Below are 12,839 nucleotides of genomic sequence, written 5' to 3'. Positions count from 1 at the left end.
TCAAATCCCTAAATTTATTTTCAGTTCCCATACTGCTGCTTCAGGCCAAGTTTTTAGTTACTGCTTAGGAATTCTCTTTTGCCTTACTATCTGACTATTAACTCTTTGTGGTCAGGTGATTTTATGACTTTAGCAACTTCAGATTACAGGCATTCCCCACCACCCTAAACTGTGGCCCTCTACTAGCAGACCCCTTTGAATCACTATTCAGCAAAATTCTCAGACAGACCTGCTTGCAATAATAATAACAACAATAATAATAAGTGTCTAAGGGAGCTCTGAGCCATATCGAGAGTTAACAAGTTCCCTTGAGGTGGGATGGGGACCATAGTTTCTCACCTCAATAAAGGCATACAGGAAAACTAGAGCTCTAAGCATAAGTCTATGGGAAATTTTAGGTACGTCCCTGACGTTTGGTTAATGCTATGATTTTCTTTAACCTTATTAGTAATTACTTGAACCCCCATTTTATAAATGGAAAAAAGTAAAGGCCCAGATTACATTTCTTACTGGAGTTAACCTATGGACTAGAAAGCCTAATTCTCTACTTTCCTTTACATCTGGTTGGGAAAACTTTCTAGCTATTTTGAAGTATTTTTGGCTCACACTAATTCCTGCTTCACCAAAGGGCATAACTTGGAAAAGTCTAGGTGTGTATTCATCCTCCCAGGAGGGAATCACTTCTGCTCACGATTAGGCACTCAGCGTTAGAATTGAGTCTGCTGCACTAACTCAGACTGTAATAGAGCAGCTGTAGAGGAGGAATTCATAGTAAAGCCCAAACATGAATATAAGCTTTAAAGACAAAAAAATAACATATATGAATTTTTTTTCTCATGAAAAATATAGAATATTATAAAAAGAATAGACCTTGGGTTCAGAAATTTTACCAAGCATTTAATTTAGGATAGCTTCTTCATCTAGGAAATGGAGAAAATACTGATCTCCAAGAGTATTGCAGGATTAACCAAGATGAAATACTTAAAGTGTCCTATAAAGCACTCAATAAGTGGTTGTTATTTCTATTCTGCTGTTAGGACCTTGCCTATTACTACCACTACAGGAACTACCACCATTTTTATTACTACCACAACCAGCAATTATGGCATTGAGATCGATGGCCCAAGGTTAGGAGGAGCTAATGGATGACCCTGGAGGGACTTAGAAATATCCTATTTGAAACCCAAGTTAGTCTCGGAACCAAGGACATCGCTTTTATATCGACAAGGGTAAAAACAGTGTAAGGAGAAAATAAAAGATCTAGTTTTCTGTCTATTCCAGTAGTCAAAGGGTCAGGTTTTACTTGTATAGTTTCCGGATGATTAATATTGGGAAAATGTTTTAACTATACTGTGTTGGCAAAGAAGTTACTTCCCTCCACTAGCTCTCAAGCTCCGCAACCCCCACGGTAAAAGAGAAAGAAAACAGAAGCAGGTGCCACTGCTGGGAGCTATCCGCCCTCAGATTTTGGCAATAACAACAAAAGCATTTGTAATTTCCTGCCATAAAGAAGACAATGCACAAATCCTGCATCTACTTAACAGGAATTTGAAATCTGGAGGGTATAGAAACCATAGCTACATCTCGATTACTGCCATTCTGAGAAATACAGGGGCTGTGAGATTTACAAGGTGGCATTCATATCTTGGCACATTCTTAAGCAGGATGCATTGTTGAACATCTTTCCTCCCAAACAAATTATTTAACCATGACAATTTCTTTTGGAAAAATTTCAACTGAATGCTTTCCCATGGACTGAGAAATGTTTTCTCCTTGAGCTTCAGAAAACTTGTGTCTACTTCAGAGATAAAAAGTTATAGATCCATGCAATAAGAAATTACAATTAATAATAAAATTTCTCCAGTGATTCCAGTAAGTAAACAACACTAATTCCTGGTATGTGCTCTATCCGCATCTACCAGAGGTAGTCATCATCCTGCAAATAACAATTTTTTTTACCATCTTGATAAGATAGAGAGGACACAAAGATCAATACCTCCTTACAGAAAGAACCACTAAAGCAAACAATGTTTATAAAACCTACTCAGGGTCACACAGCAAAATGACATTTGAGCTCAGAATAAGACCCCGACTTACCATGCATGAAATGCTTAGTCTATGTCTATTTCAGGTTATTGGTGATGGGGTAATAGTAGGAAAGAGGAATAATAGCCTCCTTCATATTCCTAAAAAGAATATCTTTGTTTTCCCAAATCAAAATAATGATATAATATATTGTGAATTTGGATAGTTTTTTTCTAAAACTAATTCTGATTTTTTCATGAAATGAAATCATGAATATGAGCAGATGTGTATATGCCTCTTTAAGAAATTCATACAGCTCACAAATGTAGCTTGCAAACTTAAAATTATTTGGCTCATTGCCTAAAATCCTCCAAGGGAAACTTGAGTTTTTTCTGTTTTAATTACTATCTCACACTAAGCAATTATAACTTAAAGGTATTTCTCATTGGCTTCACTGATAACTTTCTTTGTAATTTAATAGCCACTCCATTTGGAACGGTTTATGGTCCCTTCTCCAAACACAAAGATTCTCATGAGCATACTAAGAAGTCACTCTAATAGATGAGAACAAACCTGAAAAATACAGGTAATGGCTTCAAATAAGCACCAACAACTAAGAAGAAAAAAGAGTAAAAAAATGTAAGTTTCTTCCATAAGGCTGAAATTAATTTATTTTACATAATCAATTTATTTTCCTAGATAACTCCTCTAATTTCAGTATGAAGTTAGAAAATATCTACTTCAATACCATAAAAACTTGTTTGATAGGGAAGGACAGCTCTTGTAGGGAAGAATAAATCAGAAACATCACTTCTTTTTACATCCTTGTAATGTCCATATTAGATATCTAATAATATCTAATATTATTAAACATTATTTAAACAATGTCCATATTAAGTATTAGACACAAAGTGTTTCACATATTTTAATTAATCAAGATAAAATATTTCTTGATATTGATACCACATGTTATAACACCAACTTGTCTTTAAAGAACCATATAAAATCTGTGCATTTCAAAAATAAAACTAGTTACGTTCACATTCCAAAGTTCTTATGATGGAAGTAACCTCTCTAGAAGAAAATCATTCCAAAGTCTACCTTCATAAAACAATTAAACAAATTAATCTTTAGTATTGCCACAGAGGTTTCACGTAGTGGATTGAATATAGTAATATTCAGGTGACATTCTTTTTAAAGACTGAGAACCAGAACTCTGCAAATTTCAGCTGAAAGATACCTGAACCAACTTGTCATTTGCCAAACAATCACCTTTCACCAAGAATTCTTCTTTCATAGTTCAGTCTATAAGAGCTAGCAAATCAACAATACTTGTTAAATAAAGAGGAATTTCAATTCTGATCATCTAAATAGATTTATCCCTGCTTTAAATAAAAATTATTCTTTCCTCACCTGCAACCAAGAGCAAGGGATCAGTTTGCAAGCTTACCTTCCTCTGGGGTTACTGACCTCCTGTGTCGGCACTTCCAAATCTTGGGAACTGAAATTGACCGTCCAAGTCTTGGATTATAGTAGTAGCATCCACCCATGGTGCCAAAGGGTGGGGAACCTGCAGCAAACATGATGGATTCTCAGGACTATCTGAGAATAAGGTTTAGAGGATGGACATATTTCCCCTGCTCCATCATAGGAGCGACTGGTACAATGCCGCCTGGGAAAAGTCTGCCAAACATTAATGAGTCAACCTTCCGTACGCACAGGGTGAGACAGGTTTCACCACATTACAAACATATGAATGGTAAAACTTTTCTAAAAAGCCTACAATATTATTGAAAAGTTTCATTTTATTTTCTTTCCTTTTTTAGGGGATAGAAGTAATAACTTTTTTCCTTTACAAAAGATGTTTTCATTTAAACACAGAAACATAACTTTTTTCTTAACTTTTTGTTCTTTGATTCATCTCTCAAAACCAAGTGCTATTCTAAAAACTAATCATTCTACTGTACCCATCTTCAAAATGTATTAGGGATTTTATTTTTGGATTTTGAAAGTCAATCCCCTCCACTGCCCTTATAAAATGACCTCCATCACTAGCTAGCCTTGGATGTAAACTTGAACTGTGAAAAATAGCTGTATAATTATCTTAATAAGACTTTGTGTTTATATTGCGTCTTTTATCTAAAGAGCTCAAGGCATTTTGCAAACATGACTTTATTAAGCTTCACAACACCCCACTAAGGAATGAGATGATAGATGATTATTAGTAATTTTAACAGGTGGGGAAACCGAGAGATTAGTTATCAAATGACATAATTTAAGGTCACAATACTAGCTGAAAGCACAGTTTGATTCAGGACCCTGGTCTCTTTCCAGGAGCATACCCAACTGACCAATAAAGAGCCACATGTTGAAATGAGAATTATGCTTCACTTCTCAGACAGAGTTTGTTCTTTCACTCCAAGTCTTTAAATAATATAAAAACAAAGCGAATACAATTATTCTGTTTGCAAATTATGGCACACATGCTAACAATAGCAGGTGTGCTACCTTCCAGTCTCTACTTCATTCTTATCGCTTTCCAGAGGCAACCTCCATCATCTCCATCAATGGATCTTTCCAGAGGCCACCGATCATGCTCACATTATCTATGAAAAGTGTGGTCAGCCAATGTACCTTTTTCCACACATCTCGAGGGTAGGAGTCAGGCCTTCTGAATCTGATTTTTCTAAGTTAGACATTCTGTGCATGTTCACTGAGAAACATTCAAACATTATGCAACTGTAAAATGTGAAAGTGAAAGAACCATACGTTGCACCTCCACAGGTCACCACTCTTCTATGTGGAAATATGTGAACACATAAACATAGTGATACCAGACATGCTATTCTGCAGCTTGTTTTGGTTGTCTTTTCATTTTCCAATATCCCTTGGACATTGCCTTTTTTCAGTACATATATCTTTTAAGTGATTACATGTCCATTTTATGGATATATATATATATATATATATATATATATATATATACAAAGGGGGAGAGAATATATGGAAATTTATTTCCTTTTACAAGACATTATATCTCCTATGAACTGCAAAAAACGTTCTATGTTTAACTTTATGTGTTTTTAAAGTATTTCTTTTATATCTGCTTTTCATTTTTCTTTAAGTGATTCAAGACTCATGCCTCTTATTGCTTTGCATTGCCCTATACACCAAGTTGCTTATAGTACTACAGATAAGCCTACAGTCTTAGTTGGAAAACCAGCTCACTTCTTCATATCATTAATCAGAAGAGGTTTTGACTTAATCTGAAGGATATTACCCAGTCTTCTTTTATATAACCCAAACATGTGAACATTCCACATAGGACAGATGGAAGGATGGCTAGATGATATAAGAACAATGCAACTGCCCATCTAACATTTATAGCCCACTTTCTCCAAAGGCATAAGTTCAACAAAAATTTTGAATCCTCTCCAATAATCAAGGTGGTGAGTCCCACCTTTTAGACAAAAAGTAGCTTAGGAATCCTTATTTTATACCTCTGCTCTCTCATTTTCAACCACAAGTTCCAAGGTTAAAGATCAGGCGACTGGACCAATTGGGAGAGTTGGTGTCATATTCAAAATGACAATGTCACTTATGACACTCTGGGCTATTCATAAATTGGGAGTCCAAAGAGAGGAAAGTATTTCTTTATTTTGAGTGAGATATCCTCTAGTATCACATTTATTTCCACATGATAACCCTGTGTCTATTATCTCACTATCCCAATAAAGTACATAGATGACAAGGATCACTTTCCTATTTTAAGAACTGGAGGGAACAAGAAAGTAATTCAGCCACAACAAGAACAATGATAACTAGGACTTCATCATTGTTTTTCCCATTAATTTATTTATTCACCTAATACGTTACTGCAAGCAGACAGTGTGAATAAGCCCTTGCCATTTTTTTCAAGAAGTTCACAGTCCAATTAGTACAATAAAGAAACAGGCAAATAAAAGATCAAAGGATACATTTAAGAAATCAGGAAAGGGTTTCTGGGAACTTTATAGCTAACTATTACAGAGAAACAAACAAACAAAATTGTCTTGTTGCCAGAAGGAAATGCAATGTTCTTAGTCATATGAAGAATCTGAAAATATTGGCCTCCCTTCACCAAAAATATGAATAAATATTTTTTCTTGTTGTAGTCTGATTCCATTTATTTCTATCTGTTCTTAAAATACTGTTGCATTCTCTAAGTTCAAGTGTGCCTTTAAATAGGAAAGCAAATATCATATTATTAAATTAAACCTGATATACAGGGGCAGGTGATACACTGAGGGTTGTTGGTCAGAGATTTAGATTTCTAAGAGAAGTATGTCCCTTCTATGACTCTTTACCCCAATATAACACACTGTTCCCTCTATCTGGCCTTTTGGGCCCACTGAGGAGGGAACTACTCAGTTAAACTCTTTATGTTGCAAGTGACGGAAATCCATTTAATCTCGCTTAAGCAAGAAACAACTTATTAACTTATATACTAAAGAATTCTAGGGTTATCGGCATGGCTGGATCCAGGTGCTCAAATGAAATCAAAAGGGAATCTCTGTGCTTCTCCTGATTCTGCTTTTCTCTTGTGGTTTCAGGATGGTCACCACAGCTTCAGAATTGTACTCTAAGTAGTAAGTAACATAATCACTAAGACATGCCCCGACTCTTCCAGCAGAAGACTGAGGTATCACTCTCCGAAACATGGCGGAGAGCAAATTGTGATCTCTTGCTCGCCACAAGGATAAAGTTTAAAGGTGTGATGTGCACTATCATCTACGGAGGCGCTGACTCCTTTGAATTCATAGGTTTCAATCTAATTAGGTTAAATCCTTGGAATATACCAAACCTCTCTTCAAGCCTACTCCTACCCTACCATGGAATTCTGAAATAATGATTTAAAGAGACTGTGTATCTCCTTTTCATACCTCTCTCTAAAACAGCATGATGCCCTACAATGAGATTATATCCAGGGATGGCACATGTTTTAATGCATATTTAAGCCCTGATCCAACACTTGCTAGCTATGGATACTCAGTTTAAAGCAGGTTAACCTCTCTGTACCTAATTTTTATCATATATAAAATGGAGGCAATAAATAATTTCTCTCAAAGATTGTTGTAAGTCTTAGAAATAATGCATGGAGAGCATGAGACACATAGCAAGCTGTCAATAAATGTTATTGGGAAAATACTTTTTGATTTTAAAATCCAGTCTGGAAGGTTAATTCTAATTGAAGAAATGTGGACTCTTCCTGGATTATAAGTACCAAGGCACTAGCACAGTACATGCGAACAATTACTAAATGTAAATATCTAATGGGGTTTACAAATTAGTAATGTTTGGTGTTCTATTACAGAGAAACAAACAAACAAAACTGTCTTGTTGCCAGAAGGAAATGCAATGTTCTTAGTCATATGAAGAATCTGAAAATATTGGCCTCCCTTCACCAAAAATATGAATAAATATTTTTTCTTGTTGTAGTCTGATTCCATTTATTTCTATCTGTTCTTAAAATACTGTTGCATTCTCTAAGTTCAAGTGTGCCTTTAAATAGGAAAGCAAATATCATATTATTAAATTAATAATATGATTATTAATCATATTGGTGTTTGAACAAAAGCCTCTCCAATTTTGGATATCTAAATTATGTTTTTTAAAAAAAAAAATTCCCTGGTTCAGATAAAGTCCTGAAACCTAGCCAGCCTCTCCAGAACATTAGATAGTTCCATCTCCCTGCCCCATATTAGTGACAGACCCTTCCAACATTAAAAATTTAGAATTGCCATAGCCCAAACAACCCCAAAGAGAGTACAGAAAGGTCAAAGGTGATGGTGGAATTATACAGAGAGGATAGGATTTAACAAATTAATATGAATGCTGAATCATTAAATTGGTATCTCTTTTAGTCTCCAGTATTTTAAAACACTAGAAGTAAAAATCTAAAATTGTGAAATTGTAACCCATGTCAAAGTCTGAAATATGTTCTACAAGTAATTGGGGTGCTGTGCTTTGAAATTTATAGCTTTTTTGTATATATGTTATTGTTCACAAAAAAAGAAGGAAAAACGTATTTAAGCCCTCTAGCCTCCTATATTCTGGGGCAGCTAGAAGGAAAAATATGAAAGGATTGTATGGCATCACATGACAAACTCTGGGCTTTATCCTGTAATGACTTTTTGAAGAGTGCTTTGAAAACTATTGCTTTTTTATTTCTTTGCTTTGTATATGTTATATCGTACAATAAAAAAAGTTTAAAAAAAAAACTTAAGAATAAAGTTCATTAAATGGCTAACTCTGTATGGTGAAATTTTGCGAAAGCCCCAACAGTTTTGGTGACTGAGGCCTTCTTATCAACATTTGAGTTTATCAAGGAAGTATTTTATTAAAATTACATCCCTAAAGGTTTAACATACTAAATATAATTGATTCAGCTATTTATAGTCCATTGAAAAAAATGGCAAATTTTTTTCTTTAAAAAAAAATCTGTTTTTAAATAATTCATGGTTAAAGGCTCTTCTTTACATAAATCACTAAGCTGGAACTGTGGCTTCAAAAAATCTATATACAAGATAATAAAACCAACTTCACAGTACAGTTGTGGAGATCTGATAAGATGACATACATGAATGGACTCTGTGTTACGATTTGTCAGCTGTGTTACAATTGCTGTTGACTAAAAGGAGTTTATGGTCACGAGGAGGCTACATCCATTAGAGAGATGGTGTGTGATTAAAAACCATGCAAAGAGATACAGAGGGTGCTCCCAGACTTCAGAGGAGGAAGAAATGGGCGGACTAACTTCGGAACCACACTGTACAGGGCACGATGTCAAGCAAGGCTTCATGGACAGGCAGGAGTTGAGTGGAGAGGAAGCAGCGGGCACCATGGGCAGGTGAGCCCACAGAGCAGCAAGGAGTATTCACAGACACTGCGGGGTCTTGAGGCACAGAGTTTGCGGAGGGAAGCAGAGCAGTAGATACAGCTCAGAAGGAAGATGGGTACAGATGGTGGACAGCCATTACAAAAAAAAAAAAAGGAAAAAGAAACTCTAGCCTATATCATATTCAGATTTTTTCAAGACAGGCCAATTTACATCTTTTTTTATTTGCTGAGTATTTATATTACTAATATTCAACATTATCATATATCAACCTCCAAAACTCGTGACGTTTCCACAGAAAAGCCGAGGATTCTTACTTACGCTTCCCCCTCCTTCTGCAGTAGGCTAGAGAGAGAAAGGGAAGAGGCTGGAAAGAGAGTTACAAATCCTGCAGCATGCTCAGAAAGGAGGCGGCAGAGCAGACAGGAAGAGAAGGCAGCAGAGGAGAGATGCAGGCTGCAGGAAAGTTGGAACAGAAATTAGGGATAAGGGGGAAGACAAATCATTCTAATAGTCCATTTGCAAGGCCGTAAACTTGAACTCTTCTGAGTTAGTCCTCTGGCTCTGAAACTCTGGAAAGGAAAACTGATACCCATACATAATTGTGGCCCTGTAACTGCAAAGTGGGATAAATGAATCTTGATCAAAGGCAAGGTGGCTCCCGACGAAGAAAGAATTGACCTTGTGCCTGGCTTACTGCTGCAGAGAGGTTTACAAGATGCCGTCGTGGTTACATGTGGGAAAACATGCCAAAATGACATGTTCAGCTTCTGCTCATTTCCAGATGGAGGAGGCAGGGTCCTATTGATGAAGAGCAAAGAGATTTCGCATCTTAAATTCCTTCAAACAGAGAGGAGGTCAACCTGGACCTGTTTCCTATTGGGACAGTGGTGTCAAAATGAACCAGATGCTGACTGGATCATCCTAACCCACCCATAGATACCTTTTCCCATTACTTTTCAGAACAAAACATCACTCAAATTTAAGAAATGCCTTGGTGAATGCCCCTCTGGGTTCAACCTGGACCCTAAAGTCCTATTACCAACTTAATTCTATCTACACACTGACCACCTATTAATCTCTCTCAAGGAACAGGCCAGGTCAATAAATTCGGTTGATAAGTAAACCCAGAACTAATTGCAAACAAGACAGTAAAAATAGATCACTATTTTTTTCACAACTGCTTTACTAAACTGAAATCGGAAGTGAGGTTTTCTAAACAATGGTGAAATTTAAAAATAGAAGCTGGATGGTGCAATAGTGACTCAGTGGCAGAATTCTCACCTGCCATGCCAGACACCTGGATTCAATTCTAGGTGCCTGCCCATGGGGGGGGGGGGGGGGAATATATATATATATATATATATATATATAGACCAAATCTGAAAGTGTCCTATAGCTATTTAGCCAGGATAAAACTTGAAATAAAAGTATTTCAAATCAAACCCAGCTCCACTCCAACCTATGCTCTCTTCTCATTTATTTTATCTAGCCTCGTCTTAGGACTCTGAAACTCCCCCCTCTTATAGGCAGTGCTGAGCCTGGGAGATAAGTACAGGCAGGTTTTATGGTAATGATGCTTATGAGAACACTGATACCACATCCACTCACAGTGTCTGTGGAGAATGAGACAAAACACAACCAAGATCCTATCCTTAGATCTCCCTGAAGAGCTCTGTTGTCAAAAGAGAGGGTAATAAGGAAGAGACCATGGCTGTGCCTCCATGGGATCTCACGCATTTGTTCTTTCCAAGGGAGGATACAGATAGAGAAGGGGAGGAGGGAGGCAGCAACAGGGCAGGAGAGAAAGAGGGAGAGAGAGAAATCATGGCAGTATGCCCAGACTTGGAGACTCAGAGGCAGGTCAGGAAACAGGAAGAAGGAGCAGTAAAGGAGAGATGTAGGCTGCAGGCAGGTTGGAACAGAAGCCAAGAATAAAGGAGAGGTAGAAGGAAGAGGAGAGAACATGGGAATAGGACCAAGAACGAAGCATAACAAAAAAAGGATGAAGGGGTGCATGGGTAGTTCAGTGGTTAGAATGCCCACCTTTCATGCAGGAAACCCAGGTTCCATTCCCGGACCATGCACCACCCCACCCAGAAAAAGAAAGAAAAGAAAAGAAAAAAAAAGGATGGAGAAGCAGGAGACCTAAGCAACTTATTCTAGAAAAGGAAAGCAAAAAAACAGTTTTGTGAACAACCAAAACCCATAATTTCCAACAGTCTCAGAGAGGGACCATGAGAAGCTGCTCAGTTGAAAATTTGGTCACGGCTGTTGCTTAGACAAGCACAGAAGCCCCGAGAGCTCTGATTCTGTGACACTGATCACTGAAGGATCCTAAAGATTCACCAGTTTCCACCCATGCGTCCACTGCCTGACATTTTTCTTTCCTCCTCCGAAAAGGAGTTGTTTTCCTATGACATTGTAAGGTCCAATTATAGAAAGCATCAAGAAAGTTATCGTGGTCATTATCCTGAGGATGGACATCACAGTCTCTTATGTTTGGGCATTTTAAAGTAATTCAGCTCTTAGTGGAAATGCCAATTAGGCACCACCATGGGGTCAGCTAGTAGAATTTGGGGGCACAAATTGAAATCATTCAGTGAAGCCTAGAAACTATAGGTTATAAATGAGTGCTTTAATATAAATACTTTGGCATATCATTCTTTTTGTTTGTTTGTTTTCAGTTGAGAAAAGCCACCGAACTTAGCTGAGCTGTAAAAAATCTGATGCTGGAATAGCAGGATGTAGAAATAACCATGAAGAGATTACAGACAATGCTATTTAAAACTGGGTCTCTTTTAGAGCTTTGTCAGTCCTGTCCTCTCCCTCATCAGTAAAGTGAAATACTTATTTCTAACATATCTTTCAACTAACAGGTTAAACTGGCATTTTCTGATGTTTACTTTATGGCACGCGCTATGCTGGGCACCCCATACACATGAGCTCATTGAGTCTCACAGCTGTGTACTGCGGTGTCGTCATCCCAATTTTACAGATGAGACTGAAGCAGGGGTGGTTAAGGTCCCACTGCTGTAAATGGCAGAGCCAGGACATAGAGCCGGGTCCTGACTCCAAGTCTGGCTCACTTTCGACGATACCACACCTCCTCCATGGTTCAGAGCTCTGGCCAGAAAGGAGTTGACTAGCATCCAGAAGCTGGGATGCTGGAATGTAAATATTATCTTCTTATTCATCCATGCCAAGTGTTTCACAACAAAAATATGTGTGGAGTCCCTGTGATGTGCCATGCACTAGGCTGAGTGCTAGGAATTTTACTGTAAATAAGACATGCTCCTTTTTCTCCAGAGCTGACAATCTTGTACGAATCACTTGGAAGCAAACAGGCAATTAGAATATGGCGTGGTCCATGCTACAAAAGGGTAAGTGTAGGGTGCTGTGGGGCATGTGGGAGAACATATAACCCAGTATTTGGTAAATATGCAAGCGAGAGTCTCTGGGAAAACTTTAAAGAAGTAAAATTTGAGCTGGAATCTAAAGGGATTTCTCTTAGACATTTAAAAGTGCTTCTAATTTCCATGTACTAACTATCTTTGTGTTTTTTTTTTTTTTTTTTTTTAGAGAGGGAGGAAGGGAAGGAAAGACAGAGAAGGAAGGAAGGGAGGAAGAAAGGGAAACATCTTTAAACATTTTCTTGTTTTTATTATATTTTGTTTGTTTTTTTTTTTTTTACATGGGCTGGGGCCGGGAATCGAACCGAGGTCCTCCGGCATAGCAGGCAAGCACTCTTGCCCGCTGAGCCACCGCGGCCCGCCCTATCTTTGTGTTCTTAATTCAAATTCCCCTGACTTCAGAAAACCTTCCTTTTGTGCCAGTCAGCTAAAATCGCACTACTAGGTTTTGTTTCTATTTCCATAACTTATTTTATCTATTTATAACATTAAGAAAAAATTCTATGTTTAGAAAACTTTTTGGA

The 12,839-nt window shown here is 37.4% G+C and overlaps 1 protein-coding gene across 13 annotated transcripts in view; it reads right to left on the bottom strand.

Annotated features, from left to right (window-relative positions):
• The window catches only part of FMN1 (formin 1), a 439,238-nt gene that overhangs the window by 358,386 nt on the left and 68,013 nt on the right, over nt 1-12,839 (bottom strand). For 9 of the 13 annotated variants that reach the window (XR_013162317.1, XM_077127364.1, XM_077127363.1 and 6 more), the window contains exon 3: nt 3,496-3,595. The exons of 2 other annotated variants lie outside the window; for them this stretch is intronic. Coding sequence is in view for 9 of the 11 variants with exons in the window: in XM_077127364.1 (XP_076983479.1) it covers nt 3,496-3,595 (100 nt within the window). In the remaining 2 variants the exon portion in view is untranslated. Of the gene's footprint in view, nt 1-3,475; nt 3,596-12,839 lie in introns of those variants that run through there. 2 more of the 13 variants (XM_077127373.1, XR_013162319.1) reach the window with 2 other exon arrangements.

The sequence above is a fragment of the Tamandua tetradactyla genome, chromosome 14, assembly GCF_023851605.1.
Source record: "Tamandua tetradactyla isolate mTamTet1 chromosome 14, mTamTet1.pri, whole genome shotgun sequence".
Lineage (NCBI taxonomy): Eukaryota > Metazoa > Chordata > Mammalia > Pilosa > Myrmecophagidae > Tamandua > Tamandua tetradactyla.
This window is presented reverse-complemented; position numbering and strand designations above follow the sequence as displayed.